Here is a 21,933-nt window from a genome sequence, read left to right as displayed (position 1 = left end):
GGTCCTCCAAGGGTCCAGATTTGGAGGCCGAAGAATTCCTTCTGTTCTGCTGACATGTCTCGTAGTCCACGGGGGCAATGTCTAAGTGGGACAGGGCTGCTGTGGAGGTTGTCCTCTGCCTCTGTCACAACGAGCGGAGCAGGAGCGTGCAGAGCTGTAGAGAGCAGCCTGTGCTCTTTCTGTTCCATAGGAATGGTGGCTGTGGCTGCAAACCCCCGAATTTACATCTCTTGTGTTTAGCGCTGAAAATACTTTAATTCCAAACGAGCTACTTACCAGAAGAACATGACACTCTTGAACACAAACTTCTTACAGGAATGACACCAGGCTCCTTAAAGAAGTTCTAGGCACTGCTTCTTTTGACATCTGTAAGTTTAATGTGATTGTCTTGAGAAATTGGCATTTTCTCACTGGGCAATAACAGACGCAATTAAAAAAAACCTGAACCTTGTACCTGTGCAGCTATTGTTGTCTTGAGCCAAAACAAATGGACCACAGCCTGTGGTGTGACTGGATCATCTGGGGATGAAATGATGCTTCTTGGAGGGAACAGGCACAGCGGAGCCAGGCTGGATCCCTGTGCCCCATTTTGAGGACTGAAACGCAGAGGAATCCTGTTCTCTCTGTCTAGAGACGGACTGAAAGAGCTTTCCCATCTTCTCAGCCTTCCCAAGGGTTTGAGTTCTCTTCCCCTATTGAGAGCAAGGAAAAAAAATTAGATTTTTTGAACACCTCTGTAAGCAGACAGGAAGCAATCACATGAGCTCCATCAAAATATGTAATTTCATACTTATAAAAACTCTTAGGGTCAATTACCTAAAACACTGTAAATTAACTAAAATGTTGAAATTGTGTTTTCATGCTGCAGAGCAAAACTCTCCCCTTTTGAAATGTCAACTTTTCAAAGCTTTTTTTGTACATTTTTTTAAACCAAGACACTTTGCCAAATCTGTAGGCCCCTGTTAACAGGTTGGGGTTGCTGTTTTGCCCTGAAAATGTTTTGCTGGGAAATTTCTTGCCAGCAATTCCCATGAGGCCCTGATTCCACCGTTGGAGGTGGGTGGTTTTGAACCCACCTGGACAGAAAGGCAGAAGTGCGGCTGAGAGCAATCCTGTCATTCGAATACATACTATTGTTTGAACTGACGACCTTTCAGAAGTTCATTAGTTCTTGGCAGTTGAAAACAAGTGGAATTTATTTGCCTCGCTGAGGAAATTCAACCCGTGCTGTTGAAAATTCAGCGTTGCTCCAGAGAAAGAGCTGATCAGAGGCTCGGTTGCTTGGACGGGAAGGTTATCTACATGCTGGGGACTGTCACTGGAGAACGTACGCTCAAATCTGTATCTCCTGTGATCTCCCATATGACATCTGGCCATGTTTTTTTTTCTTTTGAGCTTCATTTCCCCTTCACCACTGTTTCTTGCGAAGGCGTACAATACACGAAGAGCTGGGCAGCGCTTTGCTGTCATGGTGATGTGGTCTAAACAAACCCAGAGTATTTTGCCAGTATTTCAAAACTGACTTCTTGTTACAAATGAAATAGCAGAGGAACTTGCAGTTTTGTTTGCACAGATTCTAGCCCAGTTAGTCATGCTGGCTTGATGCTGGGTTAGTCATGTTGGGCTTCTGGAGATCTTCTAATGTTTTATCAATTTCAGTGATAAATACCCCAGTGTGTGGTGGTGTGCTAGATAACTTGCATCTAAAACTGATTAGCATTTCTCCTTTAAGAAGCATTTCTTTCTGTGCAAAGTAGGCTTCTCCGGAAGGAAAAAATAAATTTCCTCCAAAACTACTTGAGTTTTTTGGGGTGGGAGGGAAAAATATTAATATAGTTAAAAACTTCGCCGAGCATCTGAAAATATTTAGGGACCAAGAGGGAATTAAATGTTTCAATAAGGGGTAAGGGAAAGCCAGTAACCAGCTTTCAAATATCCTCATTTCTGGGTGTGACACTGCTGTGTAGTTCTGAGGGAAGGAGAGTTTGGATCCGTTTGCGTTGCGTGTATGTCACATCCTTAACCAAGCATGGGAGACAGAACTTAGCATTGCCTCCCCACCTCTTGCCCTCTTCCTACCTCTTACCTCTTCTCCAGTACAAGCTCTTGCAGCCTCTGCTCCAGGTGGCTTTGTCTTTCCCCCCGGAACATCTCAAAAATACTCCAAGTTCTTCATTCTCATTTTAAATGAACAATATGGTAGATTTAACAGCTATCTGTAGTATTTGCACAGTACGTCTTATCCACTTACGGGGTAGCAACAATAGTTCTTTAACTGTCATATCCCGCATAGAATCCTAGAATGGTTTGGACTGGAAGGGACCTTAAAGCCCATCTAGTTCCAACCCCCTCCCATGGGCAGGGACACCTCCCACGAGACCAGGTTACTCAAAGCCCCATCCAACCTGGCCTTGAAAGAAAGCAGGATTTGGAGGTCCATTCCTATCCCCACTGAGGGTTAGAATAGTCTTCAAAGTACAAATTCTCAGAATCGGCTTTTTTTTTGGTTTGTTCTTTTTAGGAGCACTTCATTTGGTTATCTAACGTTCAGGTCATCTAATGTTTCCTGCAAAATGTCACTACTGCATCAATTAAAAATAAAAGTATCTATCTGCTGCAGAAGAATGGGTTTGGAGCCCAGCTCTTCAATGCTCTGGGCCTTTGCCTTCATTCTGCAGGGGGAGAAGCTCCACTGTCTCTCCCGGATGCACTACGAGGTGGAATTCATTCATGGCCACAAAACATCTTGAAGTTTCCATCTATTGGAAGATGCTATAAAAAAATTTCCAATAGTGTTGTTAGTCAAAAAAAAAAAGAAAGTAGTTCTAGCTTGGGTTCCCAGCATTTTGATTCCATTCATTCATTTATTTTGAGCAAATAATTTTAAAATTCATTTCCTGACTTTGAGAAATGCCCACATTCCAAAGCGTAAATTTATCCCCCATGGGGATGTAGAAACTGGCTCGTGAATCCGATGGGGGTGAGGGGTAAGGAGGTTTTCTTGGCAGCAGGACAACAAAACTTATGGACAGCTTCTATCAACATAGCACCGAGCTTTCCAGGAATCGGTTGTTCTGGCAGAGGAGGGGCATGAGATGGGAAAGTGGGGAGAAAGGAGAACTGAAGTCTGGAGCAGAAAAGAAAGCTGGGGAGAGCAGGCCAGGCTGAGGAGGTGTGAGCTGGGTCTGCGGGGGATTTCTAGGACAGTGCGTTCAGCATCCCACAGCTCCTCAGCCAGAGGGAAAATGGGGGTAAAAGCCTGAGTAGCCTGTGGGCTTTATTAGCCCCTGAGTCTGGCTGCTGAGGCTTCTGCCCGTGTCCTGCGCAAACCATATGGCTGGGAAGGACCTTGGGCAACAGTTTCACCCACCTTTCTGTGCAGAAGAGGGTGAGATATACCCACCTTCCCCGCATAGCTGCTCTTAAGAAATCCCAGTGATGGAGATCCCACTGCGGATCCCATTCTAGAATACATTCACCCTGGGCCTGGAAGACTTTTCTAAATAGAAGTCTTCAATCTTCTTTGATGCAAATTAAGCCAACTTTGTTTTTTTTTCCCTTTACCCAGTGGATGTGATAAGCTGTTGACAGCCATGCCTCCTGTAATAACTTCTTACAAGTGGGATTTTGCAATATTCACCGAAGTTTTCTTCTTTTTCCTATAGACATGAATACATGTGCTTTACGTATCATCTCTAGTAAAGATGCACTAAGGTAGGATCGCTTCACTGTTTCCTCATATATTGTGTTTTACAAGCTCTGAACTGCCAAGCCGGGCTAGCCGAGGCAGAAGGGACTAAGGCTGCACAGCAGGAGATGCAAGGGCTAAACCTCCAGCTGCTCTCTGAAGTGAAGCTGGTGGGGCTGGGTCTCCGATACCCAGGAAGGGATGGAAAATACATGGCTTAAAGTACCTCGCACGGGGCTCAGACAGCAGGATTGCTGCCGAGAATGAAATCGTTAATGCTTTGTGACATCGCATTGGTGGTTGTCACAGGAATATTGTGGGTTGCTTAGCCATGAGGTAAGGTGCTAGAAGAACACAGAGACTAAGTTTCCTGGAATAAATTAAGCACTGGCTTTCTGAAGTATGTAAACTTGCATAGCATAACAAAACGGGGATCTCCATTCTCTAAACACAGTGGATATCTTCTGTGCCTGCAAATTTTCTAACTCTTAAGCTGGAAAGGGGAAATCTTGGAGAGCTTCGCTGTTGATGACTCATATTTAAGATAAAACACTTATTTTTTAATAGCAAGAATAATTTGTCATCAGAGTAGACGAGCCAATGCTGTAGTAAATCCTTTGGCATCCTGGGACTGGAAGAGCTCTTCCTGCTCTTTTTGGGTTGCAAGTTACTGCATTCTGCGGGATCACTGGATGAAAACCTAGGACCTGCATTTTCTATTTCGGATTACACAACAACACTGTCTCTTCAAACCTGTAATCCATGACTGTCCATTGAATTAAAAGCAGTCAGGCAGATGCTTCATGTGCCAATACGACGTATGTTGGCATTTATGGTTTTTTTAATCATATTTCACTTAGTGCTAGACACTTCCCTTCCTTACCAACAAAAATTTAAGGCCAAAATATGATGCGTTGTCTGTTTTCTTAGCACGAGAGGAAGAGACTGCCTTCCTCTACAGTATATCTGTAGAAATCAACCCTCTCTCTTGGAGATTCCTTTGAGGAACAGCCCCTTTCCCAGCAAGGGGTTAGAGGGTTTGCTAAGCACATTTTCTTACCCAAATGAAGCCAAGCTTGTGCAATAGGATGGCATGTATACTTACGCTCCTTTCCCTGCTTCCTCATAACTTTTGAACCTACTGACCAGCTTCTACCCAATTTTCGCAGAAAGGAAGCAGTCACTATGATACCAGCTTCTTATTTTCCTGTAGTTTACTGGCATCTGGGCAGAGGAACAAGGCTCTGGTCTTGCTCACCACCGAGGGGACGGCTGCCGAGCAAGCTCAACATTTTGTAGACACCAGAGAGTCAGCGCGAAGATGTTAAGGGCAGCCCAGACTGCACTGCTGGAGCCTGTACTTGGTGAGGTCTCCAGCAGTGAGGATGCTTCCCACTGCTTTCCGGAAGGAGCAGGAGCAGATCCTGGCCTCGGCCGTGCTTTCTGGCCAGGGCAGCCAAGCTGGCAGAGAGGGATGACTCTGGAACTGCAGTGTGTACAGCAGGAGGTCCGGCTCTGTGCCAGCCGCAGCCCCCAGCGCTTCTTCCTCTGGGCTTGTGGTTAGCACAGCATCTCGCTCAGCCCAGCCTGACCACAGCCTGTGCAACGCGCCCTCCTCCACAGCAACGCCTCAACGGACTGCTCCTGGTGGCTCCTCTTTCCTGCTATTTAGGACAAATGGCTCTTAAACAGCTGATATTTCAAAGGGGGTTTTATTGCCAAATCTCAAAGCTCTTTACAAGCAGGAGACAAAGTGCTGCCTTTCCATGGGCTGCAGCAGCTGCTTTTCAGATAGTCATCCACATTTGCTTGCTTGCAAACTCACTTCCTTCCTGTCACGGACATGTAACCTGGTGGCACAGCCCAAAACACAGACTCACATCCCAGCGCTCCATGCCCAGAGGGTTTTCAGGCACAAAAACCAGCCTTAGTGCAGCCAGAAATTAGGTGTAAGTTTAAATGTGAGTTTAAAGGGATATTTTTAAAAAAAGTGCATGGTGGCAGGATGTACGCTGAAGATGGAAGTTGACATATGAGGTCAGAGCAGACCAGGATCCTGTCTCTGACTCTGACCAGCGCTGCCAGTTCCAGCGAAGCATGTAAAAACACCTTAGAAAACAGTTGCAGGAGAACCCACTCTCCAGCCCTAGGCAGGGCCTGGCTCGTGACCGGAATGAGAAGAACGAGTGGGAAGAAAACTGCAGAAGGAACACGTTTCCTGTAAAGTCCAGGTGAATCAGACTTGCGGCTGGGCTAGACATTTTTAGGATGAAACTGCTAACCCTATTAGAAAAAATAGTTAAAACCAAAGAGTCTCTAACACAGCGTTTTCAGCAGTAGAATTACCGGATGCTATGGAGATTCCACTTAAGTTATACCTATTTACAAGACATAATACAAACCTAGTAAATTCTGTTAGTACAGCAAATACAGTAATTAGCTGTAGCTTGTAAAATGATTTAACTTGCCCGTTTCTTAACAGATACAGGGGTTTTCATCTGTTAAGATTCCCACTGATGGGCATTCAGTAAAATGTCAGACATTTATCCAGGAGAATATTCAGTATAACATAAAAATATACAGTAAATATAAGCACATCCTGTAGGTTTGGCTGTAACAGATCGGGATGTCTGGGTATTTTCATCAGCGCTTTGCCAGATGGGTATCCACAGAACACACCACCACAAGAAAACACCTGCGAGAGCAAAAGCATTCGTATATAAATTAGGGGACTGAGCTCTCCCACGAGCTGTTTCCATTCTCCTGGGTTTTCAGTTCCAGGCTTTGATTTGCCCATCCTGAAGTTTAGGACTGGCTTCAGCTTTGGGATATGAACCTGTACCCAGAGTTTGCCCTGGTTTGTGTATATTCCTGTTAGTGTGAACTGTTTTTTTCTCCCCCATCTAATTTATCTCTCGTTATAGAACTGCATCTTACAAAAGCCTGCCTGCTCTCTGAAGCTGATGTCCCCCGACTTCCAGTGCACATCAGGTTCTGACAGCTCACATTCATACCACACAGTGTTCGGTAAACAAAAGTGCACATGCAGAAAAATACATTTAGATAGCAGATAGGCACTGAATGTTGTCTGTGTTATTAGCCCTTGTCCTAAGTATGTCTGGAAAGGCGAATAAGACCCATGGTTCACATTGAATCTACAGCAGCAAATGACACAAATCCAGAGTTTGCTCCAGGCTGCACGCCTGGGAGCGGGCTTAGGACGTAGGAAACTTTTTGTCTCAAAGCAAAGCTTTTTGGCACCTGAGTCCTGAGTGTTTGACTGTGTAGAACTTTCCACATGAGAGAATAACAAGTGAATTCCCATACGATGTCTATGGCTGACTTGAAAAGGGGACAGACCACTGAAACCAAGGCTGGTTTTATCAAAAGAGGCAGAAGCATCAGTTCCAGCCACTACCTGTCTTACTGGCTCCAGCTGGTGAAAAACAGGGTATTTAGAAGCCCAAAGCCAACATTTCTGTGCTCAGACCTGAAGCGCCTGCTGCCTAGCCTAAGAAGAAGCTCAGATGAAGCTTTACTGGGCTGGGAGGATGTTTGCAGCTCATTGCAGCCTTGTGGAACCTGGGAAATCATAAAAGAAAGAACAGAAGAAAAAGAAATGGGAGAACTAAGAGTGCAGGGCTGACAAACAAGAGAAAAAAGCTTAGGTAGCATGTCACTCCTTAAAACCAGACTGGGAAGATCGCCCTTTTCTGTGCTTCCAGAGTCTGGCTTAAGCAAAGGAGAAGCCCTTTGGGCTGTCGTATGATTATCCTCAGAGCAGCTACTGAGAAGAGGGGAGGAGGCCCAGCTCAGGTACGGGGCTATACAGCCGCAGTGCAAAGGCATGATTTGATGACAGCTGTAATCACCAAAGGCCACGGGAACTGTGGTTGCTTTCAGCAGGTGGGCAGGGAAGCTGCGGGAATTGTGCCAGAGCCTTCTGCGATGCCTTCCTCAGACCCTTCTGGAGCGATGCATTTTTATTTTAGTATACCTAAGCCCCTGGGACCAGCCCCAAAGTTGTGCGTGCAAAATGTCTTTCCCTCCATGTACTCCAATTACAGACGTCTGTGCCAAACCATGGCTCTCAGGCTAGCGAGGACACAGCAGGCAGAGACCTGGTAAATAGGAAGAGGGATCTCATCCAGACCCACTGCCTGACGCATGCTCCTGTCAGTTAACATCCAAAGACAACACAGAGAGCAAGCCTACAGCTAAGGGAACACACATCCTTAAAGCTGCTTAATGACAGCGCTCCTAGGAAGCTCCCGTGGATCTCCTGGACCCAGGTTCTCCAAACACCTGGCTAATTGTACCCAACAATGATGAGGGGATTCAGAGTTACCAGATAGGTACAGTCCTCAATATTCAACAGTCCTCAGTATGGCCTCCTTCAAAGGCCGCGGGTAACCTCTTTGCCTCAATTTCCCTATTAATGAAACGGGAATAATTAATACTTGCCTGGCGATGACGCATTGAGACTTGCGTTCACTTATGCAGCGCTCAGCACACCTAAAGCTCTGCAGAGCCAGACTCAGATGAGTACCTTCAGGTCTGAGGACACTACTTGTAGTCAGGAGTGGGCCAGTTCTGTGCCTCTGTGTGAGGTCACTTTTTAACTGGCGATGTGGTTTTACGTGTGTCTTTGGAGAAAATTCAAACATTTATCTTTACATTCCTAGATGTCACCGGGCCAGGTGGTCTGGGAAACCTCGCCAGCAAGTGAACAAACACTGACTGCATTTATCCCTAAACGATTTAACTGGGAAAACCAGATAGGTGCCAGTGTAATCTGGTATCTGCTTGTCTGTAAATACAGATAGACAGGGGCTTTTGCTAGAATAGCCATTCTGCTCCTTTCAAAGATCTGGCTTGGTTTGATTGCCAGTAATTTTTAAGGCCTGATCCATTGAAAGGACTTTGGACAGAGTCCTTAAAGAGCATTCACATTTTTTAAACAATGTCCTGTAACCTTCTGCTGTGCTAAAAGGATTAGAACCAGACTGGTACGTACAGCATGAAGAAAGAGAGAAAGATGCTATAACTGAAAGCTCAATTCTGTCCCATAAACATGGTGTGTGCACAGCAAAACACCACCTTTTAAACACTGGCCTAGCAATGGTACAAATCATAAACGGCAAATGTTTAGCTTTGATTTTGAGAAAGAAGTCGCTTTGAAGAGGATGTCAGGGAGCACTTCTCCTATAAAGAGTCACCAGATCCTTTTGCTTTTCTTTCTGTTTCTGTGTTGCTTCTCTTTTCAGTTCTCCAAGACCTTTAATTTCTTGCAAAACTTGCGTAGCTTGCCGAAGTTGTTCTACTGCCTCATTGAGCAATGTCTCTGCCATCACTGGGGGTCCGTTCCCCTCCTGGGCCTGTTCCAACCCTTCACGTAAAACCTTCTGCAGAAGTTTTTCTGCCTTTTCCCTTTCATTCGCAACTTTCTCCTCCATTTTAGCTAAGCAGTGATGGGAATCCTTGGGGAAACCTTGGCTTGGATGTACTTTCTGTGTATTTTTGGAATCAGACAGCAAGTCTCCCAGAGAAGAACTGCGAAGTTTGAGACCTGAAGTGCTTTCTACAGACTCTTTCTTATCAATAGTTGCATTGACACTCTCATGGCCTGTTTCTGTAGCTAAGGAAGTCTCTGTCTCTTCTGCTGAAGTTTGCTGTTCCTTCTCAGCAGAGGTTCTCCCATTTCCTTCTTCAGTTTCAACTGCTGGGGACTCTGCTACCTCGCTGGCTGAGATCCCGTTCACCGGGGGCTTGGAGCTGCCAGACTCCAGGTCTTCCGAAACCCCAGCTTCCAGGTCACCATGGCTGGAGTTCATTGTGGCCAGCATTTTTTCTGACAGAACCTTAGGAGGTACAGGAGGCCTTGTAACATCTGCAGCAGCAATCTCAGCAAGGTTGTCTTTGCTACTATCTCCTGATGATTTCAAGTCTTCTGTGGTTTTAGGCTCAGAGACTGGCTGGTCCCAAGCAACTTTTAGCTTGTCTGGCACGCTCTTAGGAAGAGGAATTGGAGCTTTTGCTGTGCCCTTGTTGCTGACCTCAATGAGGTTCTCTCTGTTCTCCTCACTTGGTGCTTGGGTTCCTTCCACATTCTCCTCTGGGCTTACAGAGTCCTCTTCCTTGGCATTTACATTGTCCTTTGATGCGATGCCTTCCTTAAGCTTCTTATCTGGAGGCATCGGAGGAGACAGAGGGATTTTATGTTCCTGGTCAGGAACATTGTTCTCTGCATCTTGGTTTTCTTTTGTACCAGTGGGTTTTGTAGGTGGCATAGGTGGCTTTGGAGTTTCTTTCTGAGGTGGTGCATTGTCACTTTCGCTGATAGGGGAATCAAAGTTTGGTGGTCCATTGTCTACTATATCCAGATCTAGTCGCAGGATACCATCTGATGTAGACTTGGCAGCCTGAAAGACAAGAGAGAACTTTTTCAATATCTCTCCCATTTTCAGTCCTGTGCTCCATCCTTCAACTTCAAGTGCAAGACCTTCACAACCAGCACAGCAAGCAAGGGGTTGCTGCTTCACACATCCACCCCGTTTACACTTACATCTGTTGAAACTGCATGAAGAATCTGACCGATAACAAAACCGGTGCTCTTAAGAGCAGCTTTTTTATAGCTCAAGAGCAGTCTATGAAGCTTGTGCTTCTTCCATGCAGCATCACGCTGTGCTACCCTCTAACAGCAGCACACAGCTCTACCAGCGTTAATCTAATAAGTGAAACCCAATGTGGTCCGCTATACTAAAATTTAATGAGCTATGATAATCACAAATACCAAACCTTTCACCCAACAAAGAAGAAAGTCGGGTCAAATCACGTACATTGCAGGAAATCTTGAACGCATAGAGCGAAGCACTTCCATCCCCCCTGCGTAGCCCCACTTTTCCCCCAGACCAACGCGTTCTGTGAAAGTCACGAGCGTTTTCCTGCTGAGTTATTTTCTGCCCAATAGTGCAGCAACTTGCATGAGAATATCAAAGCCAATAACCATAAGCAGTCAAGAATTAGGACAAAAGCACAGAACTTATTTTACTACTTCCTTTGAGAAGAAGGTCTCAAAGCCTGTTCCCCAATAACCTTGTTTCTTGGTTTTCCTGTCGGTGCTAAGTGGTCAGCTCTGCCATATTTTAACTCTTTATCCTGTGGTAGCTGGATCTCTCTACCCCCTTCATTTACCCCAAAGCACGCCTGCCTTCTGCTTTTGGGACTGTCATATTTTCACTTGAACATATAAAATAAGTTGATCTTCAGACCACTTGGCCAGGGATACTATTGTAATACCGTTGCCTTCTGCTTGCTTCCTCCAACCTCATGTCAACCCTCTCTTACCGGGACCAAGCTGCAGCTGGTTAAACCTCCTTCAAACCACAAGCTGTGTGCAAATCACTCTAGTAGGGGGGGTTTCCTAAAAAGGATGGACTTAGCAAAGACATTGCAGCGTGTAAGCTCTGCCCCCGAGGGAGAAATGCGGTGACGGTTCCTGTGCAAGGGAACCCAAAACCACACGAAGGTGTAGCTGCAGCCAAGGCCAGACTCCTGCAGTGCAGGGAGTTTAAAGTCTCTCTTTGCCTTTCCAGCCCATCAGAGAAATGGAGGCGAGCTGCATCCCGGCAGCTTGGCCCTGACCTGGCCTTACCTGGTCTGCTTTGACACTGAAAAGCATCGTTCATCCCATTTCCTTCGTGATAGTGCAGCCAGCAGCCGTGATACGCATCTTTCTGCAGGCTCTGTCCACTCCCTTTCCCCTCATTCTGAATTTGTAAGACCATGTCGTGGTTTAACCCCAGCCAGCAACTAGGACCACGCAGCCGCTCGCTCACTCCCCAACACCCCCAGTAGGGTTGGGAGAAGAGGGAGAAAAGGAGGGGAAAGAAAAAAAACCTCATGGGTTGAGATAAAGACAGTTTAACAGAACAGTAAGAGAAGAGGAAAATGACGATGATAATTTCCCTCAAATATGGCTGAAGGTGAGAGGTCGTACAGGTATTAACCTCAGAGGTATTTTGTGAATTTAGTGAGCTGAGTAGGGGAGGGAGATCTTTTTAGTGCCTAGGGAAGGGCTTCCTACCTTCCTGAACCCATATTAGGCAACAGAGAATCCACACTTCATTACTGCTGTGATTTTTGTCATGTTTTCCTCTGCGGTTTTCTGGAGGAGTGGATGGGAATCTATGATTCATTCCCATGCATTTCTCTAGGAGAGACACTCTTCCTCCACTTCTATGCAAAGTAAAAAGCCTTGGGGCATCTCATTTTCTGCACGAGGGTCATCTGAGCGCTGTGCAGACACCTAAGTCAGAGTCTTGGAAGTTTGAAGAAAGAAGTTTGATTTAAAAACCTTCCTTGGTTGAGATTAATGCTCTGCTAAAATATCAGTCTGTCTGTGGCAACTTTTTCATAAATCCCTGCTATCAAACATTAGTAACAAACTCTCCCACGGAAATGAACTGCAGGTTTATTTTGTGGTGGTTTTTTTTTTTTTTTTTTTCCTTTCTAAGTGACAGATCCAGAAAATCAGCTAAGAGTAGATGGGCTAGTCCATAAAACTGCCCGGAAGAATAATGTATTCTGTTCAGAGCTAAGGAAGGGCTTGTAAGCTTGAAAGCTTGTCTGCTTTTCCCAGTTAGCTTAATAAAAAATACAGCTTCTCCCCACAAACCGTGCAGTTCTTCTACCTTTAGACTACTGTGGCTACCAAATCATCACTTCTTAGAAAATAAATATAGGAGCTTCGGTCTCTTCTGATTAAAGTGAAACTATAATGGCTCTCACCAGACGGTGAAGCAGCTCGTGAGTTATAGAAAGCTAAATATATCATAATGTGTTGCGGCAGCTACAGATCTATGGGAATCTGAAGGTTTGTTATAGAGGTGCTGTCACCGTCTTTCCCCGAGGAAGCTGTTTCCCTTGTCAGCTTTCTCTGGGCTCTCTGTACCTGGGTTTTCCCTGGGGTTTTGCGCCAAGGTGGAAGAAGCAGCTTTCGGTGATCCCAGCTGGGGAGATGGCTCACCCCAGGGTGGGTGCACTTACCTCCTTTAGGTGACTTCTCGTGGGTGGCCGGCGTCCGTGGGTCATTTTCACTCTGTCCCGAGTTACGTGGTCCAAGGAAAGGCTCTCATCTACTTTCACCTTTAAAAGGCAGAAGTGGAGGGAAAGAAAAAAGGAAGAGGGTCGTTAATTTCTCAAGATATGTCTGTAAAAGTTCTCGCAGTCGCACATGAAGGTATTCAGCATTTGGGTCCAGGAGGGGTCTGAATATTTCACCACTACAGTCTTTGCTTAGTTACAGCCTGCCTGCAAAGCCCTGCATGATGGATATTTAAGGTATCTGTCCTATACAGAGACTTGTTTAAAAGACACTCCAAAGCAAAGCATCCAACCTTCAGAGGTTTGCAATCGCTAACCTTCCCTCTACCTAAAGGGCAGGGAAGGAAGGACACAAAGCAGCTTTGTTGTCCCCGCTGCAGCCTGGGCTTGGACCGGCTCCTGCATGTGGCAGAGCACAGCGCTGAGATTGCTGTTGCCATCTTAGAGGTGAAAGCTCATTAATAACCGTGACCTGACTGTGAACTGTATCAGCAGCGCTTCGTTACAGACCTTCCCTTCTACAGCTCTAATGACCACAGGATGCTGAAGAGAAGGTGTGAGCAGTGACCTGGATTAATTGCAACTCCAGCTGAATTAACAAATGTATTTCCTGGAATCAGATGAGAAATCCACTGCCTCCCGCATGTGGGGAGGGAGGTCCCAGCCCTCTGGCAGGTATTTCTCTGTGCTGGCTCTGTGACCGCCCACCACCCACGCTGCGATGGATGAGGGCTGCAGTCCGCTCCACGCAGAGGGGCAGCACCAGTGACTGGGGATGGTGAAACATCAGAGTGTCCTTACTTTGCTGGCCACAAATTTGTATGATAGGAAAGCTGGCGAGGGTGAAAGAGGGATTTAAAGGGAAAAATGGGTCCCAATCCTTGGCTGATACGGCAGAGTGCTTTTACAGCTCTTCAGGCAGAAAACAACTAATCCAAGCCAGCTGAGGGCTTGACCCATTAGCTTGTGCCTAGCCTATGTGGAAACACTTTAAATCTGAAGTCTGATCCTTACTGGAATGAATGAGAATTAGAGGCTGGCTCACGGATCCTCATAAGGAGGATAACCACAGCCCACAGGGCAAGGAGGTCACCCGAGATCCCACCTTGCTGTGCTGCCGAGGGGGTGTGCAGAGCTCTCTGCTCAGTGGAGGGCCACGCGCCGTGCCCCTCCAGGCAGCTCCAAGCCACTATGTGGTCGCTCCCGCAAGGGCTGAGCAGCATCGCAGGACATCGCATCGCCCACCCACTGAAACACAAGAGCAGACCTGGCTGCTGAACTCTCTGCCGCTGGGTTTTATCTTCCCAGGCTGCTGCTGGTCCCGGCTGGTCCCTTGAATTCCATGTGCCGCTTCCCACTTGGTCCAGGGGCCTGAGGAACCGCTGCACCCCACTCCCAGCAAAAACCTGACACCGAGCGCCATTTGCCTTGGCAAAAGGGGAGCGTGTTCCAGCCTCTCCTCCTGCTTTTGCCCTCTGATTAATAAAAGCAAAGCCCAAGCCCTCGGAGTTTGCATCTCTAGCACCATATCTGCAGGATTTAGCCCTTTTCTCAAAACTTTTACGCATTGCCTTGGCTTCCTTTGCTAAACAGATCTTGCCGATTGCTCCGTCCCCTCGTTACCCTGCCCATTTCTTCTTGAGTCTTTCCCGTGGTGGTGGTTTTGTGCACTTCCTTTCAGTTACTGAAACAACTGCAGAACAGATACCACTCCTTTGGTTTAGTTCAGGGCTGAGTTACAAACTAACAGGGAGCGGGGCAAGGTTAGTCAGGCTCTAGGATATGCGATTTTCATCCGTGGAGAATTTGGGAGTGCAGGTGTGCTGGGGCCAGCTGAGAGACAGGCAGGTTTGGCCGGGGCCATGGAGTAACTTTCCACCAGACTCCTCTCTAGACTGCAGGCGGAATAGCTGGTGGACTGAGTCACTTCAGATTTTTCCAGTCTTGAAGACTGGGCTATGTCCTAACCAAATACCTCCATTTCCAGGCTGTTTGGGTGCTGAGGATCATGGCAGCGTGGGGACGACAGGTCTCTCCAGGCTGCAGCCCCAGCTTTACGCAGCTCAGGGCTGCAGCTGCTTCTCCATTGGGAGAGGAGAACCCCCCTACATTCGCTGATCCCAAACCCACCAGACCATCTCCCACTGGCTTCAGTGAGTTCTTGTGTCCCCTGGGCCTCCTGGCGAGATGTTAGCTCTTAGCAGCACAGACCATCCCTCTGGCACACCATCTATTCAAGCCGCTGCCCCTGCATCTAACTCCAGGTAGAAGAAAGGGAAAAGCAGCAGGACGTAGGATGGTGCAAATGGCTCTCCACACGTTCTGCCTTCTTGGGCTGGGAACTGAAGTGGCTAAAAGCTCCCGGCCTGCAGGGATGCGACCGGGGCTGCCTTGCATACCAACCGCAAACAGGCTTTCTCTTTCCCTCGACCATGCCTGGCATGCAGGAAGGACGTGGAACACGGGGGCTCGGGCAAGTTCTGCTTTTAGCTGAAAAAGCAGCGGATGAGAACTGACACAGAAATACAGGCGTTTGAAAACTGTTCCTCTTACCTCATCAAATACTTTGTTTTTGCCTCTATTGATCCCTTCATTAAGAGCTTTTATCCACGATTCTTTTTCTTCCAAAGTTGGAGCTTGAAATTTGATATCATGAACCTGCAAGAGCAGAGAGACAATTTTTTGCCTACGCATTCCTTGCCAGGAACAGAGAGGTAGCGCTCTGCTCTCGCTGTATCACTTCAGTTCCTATACAACATCCAGTTCCAGCCTGTGTTTAAACTACGGATTCCTTTGCACTTTGGCAAGTGCTTCACTTCATAGCTCCCACGAACAGGACTCTGTTATGCTCAACAGCTTGTTGCTGTAGTTTTATTTTTACAACTAGTAACTAAAGTAGTAAGAAAGTAAGAGTTTCTTCCTTCTGCAAAAGGCTCGGAATAGCTTTTAGAGCAGCAGTCAGTGGTACAGCGAATAGTCACACTGTGTATAGAGAGTCAGACTGAAAGTCTAAGTAATTTTGTGCTAGTTCAGATGCAATAAAGTACTTTATCTCCAACTTCCCCCGCAGGCTGCGAACAACGGGAAGGCTGCGTGCGGCGGGCTCTGCCTGCTTCCCTGTTCCTGCGGCTCTGCAGAACAGAACTGATACGGGAATCTGGGGCTCCGACCTTGGCTGCACTAACCCTGATTCAGCTGAGCATGGACGTGATGAGGAATAAGAGCAATGTAAGTGAAAAAATTAACCATATCCTTTTCTGTTTGCAAATGAAGAAATACAGCAGTGAAGGCTACAGACATACAGTCTCGGGGGTTTGGACAGCTGTCCTAAGGAGAAGGGAAGAGTTGGCCATAGAAGAAGAAGCTGTCAAGAAGCATGGGATACATATAAGGAGGGAGTGATGGGTGACTGTGTGGCCTGTCCTCCAGCCAGACAGCTCTCCCCTTCTTCCAGGACAGTCCCACGGCCTTGCTCAGTGTTTTGAATCTCTTCTTGACCGCAGCAGGAACAATAGGTAGGGTGTTATTTATTTCACTGCTGTGTTCTCTGAGCGCCTCACCAGTATTACATAGCTTTGCCCCAATGTACACTTCAGGTGAGAGAAATATCATCTCCACGTTACGTGGGGCTCTACGGCAGGCTGGCGTGGATCCAAACGGCTCCATGTGGTGCCCTAATCCACACCGCACAGACACACAGAAATACTCTTGTGCTAAAGAACATCACCAAAGTTGCAAAATCAAGCACTTAAAAATTACACAATCCCAACATTGCCGGGGCAGTCCTAACTCAGCCTGCTGTGCGTGTTCCTCCGAGCACCGTCCCTAACGACAGGGGCGGCACTTCTTACTGAGCTATCCCATCGTGTGTTTTATCCTCATGGGTCAATATGTCTTATTGATTGCACTCTGTTCAAGCCCTGCCCTGAAAACAGAATTACTGATTCCCCCAGCAGTCTTTTCTTTGCTGCTTATCACTACGATACCTGGGGGCTTCAGAAATTGCTTTTCAGAGCAACTGAAGTTACCCACCTCTTACAGGTGAGGAGGTGAGATACAGAGAGGCTCACCCAAAACAAGTACTGGCAGGGGCTCATTTGGAATAGTTTTTTGGGGTGTTTGAGCAGTTGTAGTCCCAGCCTTTTTGTAAACGAGGCCCCCCATTCTGAAATCACAGCAGTGTCTATGTAAAACAGGGACTACATAAAATGAGGGTGACAAGCAGATGGTGACTGACAGTCGAATGCTCTCAGCAGCTCCCCGTTTTGTTTATGGCATGACAAAGAAGCAACTGTTTTGGGTCTCGGCAACTTCGGAACTCAGCGACCATCAGAAATTCTGCAGAACTAAAGCATGATCTCCTTACACCCACTCTGGCTGTTTCTTCTGCATTTATTCCTCACTTCAGTGCCATGGTTTTCCGTCTGCCCGTCACAGTGACAAAGTGTCAGACCCTCACAACCAGCGTGGCAAGCAGGGAGGTTAAGAAGCAATTTGGGGAAAAGATTATTTATTCGATTAGTTTGCACGTAAGGTGATGGACCACATGTCTTCCTGAGAGCTCAGAGAAGACGTTAGGGCCTGAACCACAGCCCTCTGGAAAAAGAGCCCTTTGTCTGGGGCGCAGAAGGGCCACACCAAGCAGGGAACCTAAGGGAAGGCAAGGCTCCAAAACAGAGCAACGGCCAAATTTTGTTTTAGTTGAAGCAGGCCTGTTTTTCTCTGTGCTCAAAAACTTTTTTTGTTTAGAAACGATTTTCCCCCAAAAGCTTTGTGATTATAAAAGCTTATGAGAAAGCTCTACTTGTGAGCAGCTGAGCTGCTGCACTGCCTGGCAAAGACCTGGCAGCCTGCACCAGGGTTTAGAAATCTCTGTACATGCTGTTCAAGGGAAGGATTCCTGCCTCGCTTCAAGCTTCCTCTTCCAATGCCGCTTTCTGTGCCTCATTCTCGGCCCCCGAATAAAGCCTCTGAGACTGTGACTAAGCGCTGGTGTCAGCAACCCCGCCGCAGGGCAGAGCGCAGCCTCGGGAGGATGGTTTGTCGTTAATGAGAAGCTGAGATGTCCCTCTGGCATGCAACCCTCTGCCGCATGGTGTAACGCCGACCTACCGCTGCGGCCACCGAAGGCAGAGCCGATGGACGGTGGGGGAAAGGGACTCATGGAAAGATGCTCCCAAGGCATCAGCAGAAGGAGCCCTCCAGTTTCCCGATGGGCTGGGTGAGGCAGGACAAGCGTCATTCTGCGTGGGACCCCGCTCCCTGCGATGAGGCTGCACGGGCAATGCCAGACTCATGCCACTGCAGCCCTGCTCCCTGCTTGCACAAGACCTGGCACTTTGACACAGAGGGACGGCCCGGGGGCTCGCAGCACGTTCCTCCCAGTATGCCCAGTTATCTTTGTTTGAAAACTTTTTTCTCCTTTTTAGAACAATACCCACAGATACCAAGGCAGAGTCAGGCCGCTGGGGCTCTGAGGCCGGTGCTCGGGATGCTGCCAGCCACAGTCTCTTTGTTGCCTTGCAGTCCCTTGTCTGTCTGCATTCATTTGTGGCTCGTGTCCTCAGCCACGACACTGGGGAGAGGAGGCTAACCCAAAGCGGGGTGGAAGCTCTCTGTAACGCAGACGGCTGCAGAGGAGAGGCAGGAAGGAGCTGGAGGAGTCGGTCTCAGTCCTGCCTGCCACAGACCGGGGCTCTGTACACTGGCCTGAGACCCCCAGGTCCTCTACAAACAAGGAACAAATGAATTTATCTTGCGTGTATTTTTACTCAGTTGAGTATCCCTTCCAACCTAGACAATTCTGTTCACAGATATCAGAGGTTGCACTTGAAGATGAATACTCCCCACAAAACGTTAAGCAGGGTCTATTCTCTGGCAGCAAGTTAAGGTAGAGACTCAGTGACACCAACATAAGAGGGCAGCAGGCAGGGGAACACATTTGCTCTCCTTCTTGCTAAGCCAGCTGAGACTGAGTCATGCCATAAACAACAGGAGGGTGTGCCAGGAAAAGCTGTCATGGCTAAACCTAATGTGATAGTGACCATTGTAAGCCAGGAACACAGACCACGCAATTTACTGTCAGTTAACTCGGAGCACAGCAGAGCCAGTCAGCTCCTGCTGAATCACTGGCTAGATGTCATGCGGCAAGAAGCTCACACACGGGTCACTGTCCGTGATGGCAGCGAGCACAGTGTCCCCGACTGCTCCGTGTCTTCTCAAAGACATCAGTCTCTTCATGCAGTGACAGTCTCATGGCTGTCTTGCTGACCCTCATATGCTGACCCTGCTTTCCAGGAAGGAGAAGTGTTCTCAGGGTCAGTCTGTTGTACCTGCGCTAAATGATTTAACAGACAAGTTCTGGAGAGCTGTAGAGCTGCAGTTTCAGACCTTTACCAACACTAACTCTTTGCTGAGCGATTCTGCTGGATGCTGCAGCAGAGGTGGGCGGCAGAGACCTGTGCTTGCTCCTCAGCTGTTTCAGTGCAAAGCCTGGTGTTGGCTTCAGTTCAGTGGGACTGGGATAAACTGGACTGTGAACTACTCGTGAACTGCTGGTTTAGGTGTGGGAGTGTGTTCCCTTGCGCTGACTTTTGGTACAGGCTGGTCACCTCCAGCAGAAGCCAGAGCAGAGATGGGTCAGTAACATCTTAAACTACCAAGAGTCTATCTGCCAAATGTGAGGTCATCTCTTGCCTTCTTCTAAATGATTTTGTCAACTTAGATCATGGAGGGAATAGCGGAAGCCAAAGGACTGTCAGTTAGGGGATTCTTGTGGTTTTCTGCAGCTGAACCAAGAGCTACCTCATCCCTGGGAATAACGCAGCAGGATCTCTGCCAAACTGGCAGACCCCGGGAACAGAATTCTCCGTGCACAGGGCAAACGTGCCTCCCGGCGATCTACTGCAGCTTCCAGGCTGGGCCCCTGGTGAAGGCAGCCGCAGGTGCCTCCAAAGTCAACTAAAGGAAAAATAAGTAATGGAAGTTTCCACCCCTGACCGCAGGTGCGGAGGCTGTGCCTGGCCGTGCTAGGAAAGGACGCGTGGGGAGACGCAGTGCTTGCTCGTGGACTCTTTCTCTTACTACCACCTTCTTTCTTCCCATTCTTAAGAATTCCCTGCAGCTGAAGGCTTTGGGACCTGCTGAATACCAGACTTGTGCCAATCTCTGTAGTCTCTAGGCAGTTGACACCAAGAATTATTTACACTGCTTTTTGCATCATGAGTACGTTTTAAAGTCTCCAGGCCAGGTCTGCTGCCCTTTCTTACAAGCTCAGCTCTCTGCATCCAACAGCTTTCATTTAATTGCTGGGGGGGAACGAAGCATTTGAGATTTCTAAGCAGAAGGAGTCTTCTGCACACTTCCAGGAGCACTTTGTTTCAGGTCCACACCAATGCAGGCATGTGACAAGTTCATATTGTCACAGCTTAACAAAAACATTATCCTTGTGAACAGGGCAAGCAGAATCGGGGGTACATCCATCACAGACCAATGTTTAGCAAGGCAACTTATTTATTCGGGTGCAGCTCTAGCGGCAGAGTCGTTTTAACAGACTGATTCGTGTCCTCTGCTCTTCAAGAATATCCCACCTGAGATTTAAACCGGGATTCCCCTACAGCTAAACTGGGCTCCCCATTTTCAACCGGGAAGCTCCTATTTGTGCGCTGAAACAGCGATGGCCTTTCCTAGCTCATTCCTAAGTCCCGCAAACTCACCAGCTTTCTGCATCCCTCAGCATCGTGCTCAGGAGAGGGGGCAAAGAAAACCCAGCGAGATCTGGCAGGGCTTGGCCAGGCAGCTCACAGGGTGATTTTAAACGGTGGATAGCAGCAAGCCTCCCAAACGGAAGATGTTTAGCTGATATATGTCGCCACAGCTGCGATTTCAAAACAGGAGAAGGACAGTTGTGTACATTGGCCTCCTAATTGAAGCCTGTTCTAACATCTGCCAAAGTATGTTGTGTGTCAACACCCTCACCAGATTCCCAGCCAAAAGGAGGGTGGGAGGGGAGCTACAAACAGGGAACTTTTCATTTATAAAAGCCTTTCCTTTCACCAAAGGACCCTTATAAAAAGTAGCCTCTATCTAGGTCTCCATTTGCTCAGTGGCATGAAAAACAAGGGAGCTGTAAACTTGCCAGCATGCCAAAAGGATGAAGTTACCCTTTCAGGACAGAGTTTGGGCATATCTTCCTTCTAGCAAGAAATGCAAGGTTTAGGAACAGGTCTCGCACCCCGTGTTGACTGACGCAGCAGTGCAGAGCTATTACACACTTCTCTCTAAGTAACACACTTGCAGACAATAATAATTCCTACTGTGCCGCCCATCTCTGAGCACACAGGCTTTTATTCGCCTCCCTGGGAACAGGTGTGCGCTTCTGGGTATTGAGCCAGCCTCCAGAAAACACGCTGCCAGGGTTAACCACTTTCGATCTAAAATTGACGTTATTTCTGATTCATCAAGTTACAAAACAAACACTAAACCTCCACTGGGACCGGAGAGACTCACTGCTCTGGGATCCGGTGCTGAGCAGGAGCTCACTGGCCCAGGGTGCAGATTTCCAGGCTACCATCGCTTTGGTGCGTGGCAGTTAATATCGTGTTTCTTCCCGATACAGACTGCGTCTACTTGCAAAACGAACAGCATTTACCTTCTCTCTCCACCCCCACCCTGGTCCATGCGAGTCTTTTGGGGCAGGACAGTCCTTGTTTTGTTGTTTTGAATGAAGTTTAGCACATGATGGTCTGAACTCAGCTGGGGTCTTATACGAATAAACACTAAGTGACTGCAGTGAAAGAATAAGCAACAATGACAACAATGACTAAACAATCTCCATTTATTTAAACAAAGTGGAGATGAGGGAACGCAGGCAAGTTGGTATTTTTGCCTGTTCACATTCTTATGGAAATTAGTATGTTTTGTCCCTCACAACCTCTCAGATTTACGTGGGGACATTTAATAAGATCTCCGATGCCAATAAAATCACATTGAAAGTAGAACATTAAGTCCAAGTGCAATGCCTCAGAGCAACAACAGAAGCATCCCAGCCCATAAAGACGCTGCAATGGATAGCATGTAAGTAGAAACTAAGGAGAACTTCCAAAAATGTGTAGTGATGACAAACCTACGCAGGAAGTAAG

General features: G+C 47.5%; 1 protein-coding gene and 1 long non-coding RNA gene across 2 annotated transcripts in view; both read right to left on the bottom strand.

Annotated features, from left to right (window-relative positions):
* LOC134520609 (uncharacterized) lies at positions 1–2,699 on the bottom strand. Its single transcript, XR_010072482.1, has 3 exons — positions 1,077–2,699; positions 455–692; positions 1–366 (listed from the first exon to the last, which is right to left on the bottom strand). It is a non-coding gene; the product is annotated as an uncharacterized LOC134520609 (long non-coding RNA).
* Positions 2,700–4,488: 1,789 nt separating this feature from the next.
* Positions 4,489–21,933, bottom strand: part of PLEKHO2 (pleckstrin homology domain containing O2) — a 30,074-nt gene continuing 12,629 nt past the window's right edge. Inside the window, exons 4-6 of the mRNA XM_063346703.1 lie at positions 15,347–15,451; positions 12,737–12,835; positions 4,489–10,110 (exon numbers count right to left, since the gene is read on the bottom strand). Of these exons, the coding sequence (XP_063202773.1) occupies positions 8,878–10,110; positions 12,737–12,835; positions 15,347–15,451 (1,437 nt within the window). The 3' untranslated portion in view covers positions 4,489–8,877. The remainder of the gene's footprint in view (positions 10,111–12,736; positions 12,836–15,346; positions 15,452–21,933) is intronic.

This window comes from Chroicocephalus ridibundus, chromosome 9 (assembly GCF_963924245.1).
Source record: "Chroicocephalus ridibundus chromosome 9, bChrRid1.1, whole genome shotgun sequence".
NCBI lineage: Eukaryota > Metazoa > Chordata > Aves > Charadriiformes > Laridae > Chroicocephalus > Chroicocephalus ridibundus.
This window is presented reverse-complemented; position numbering and strand designations above follow the sequence as displayed.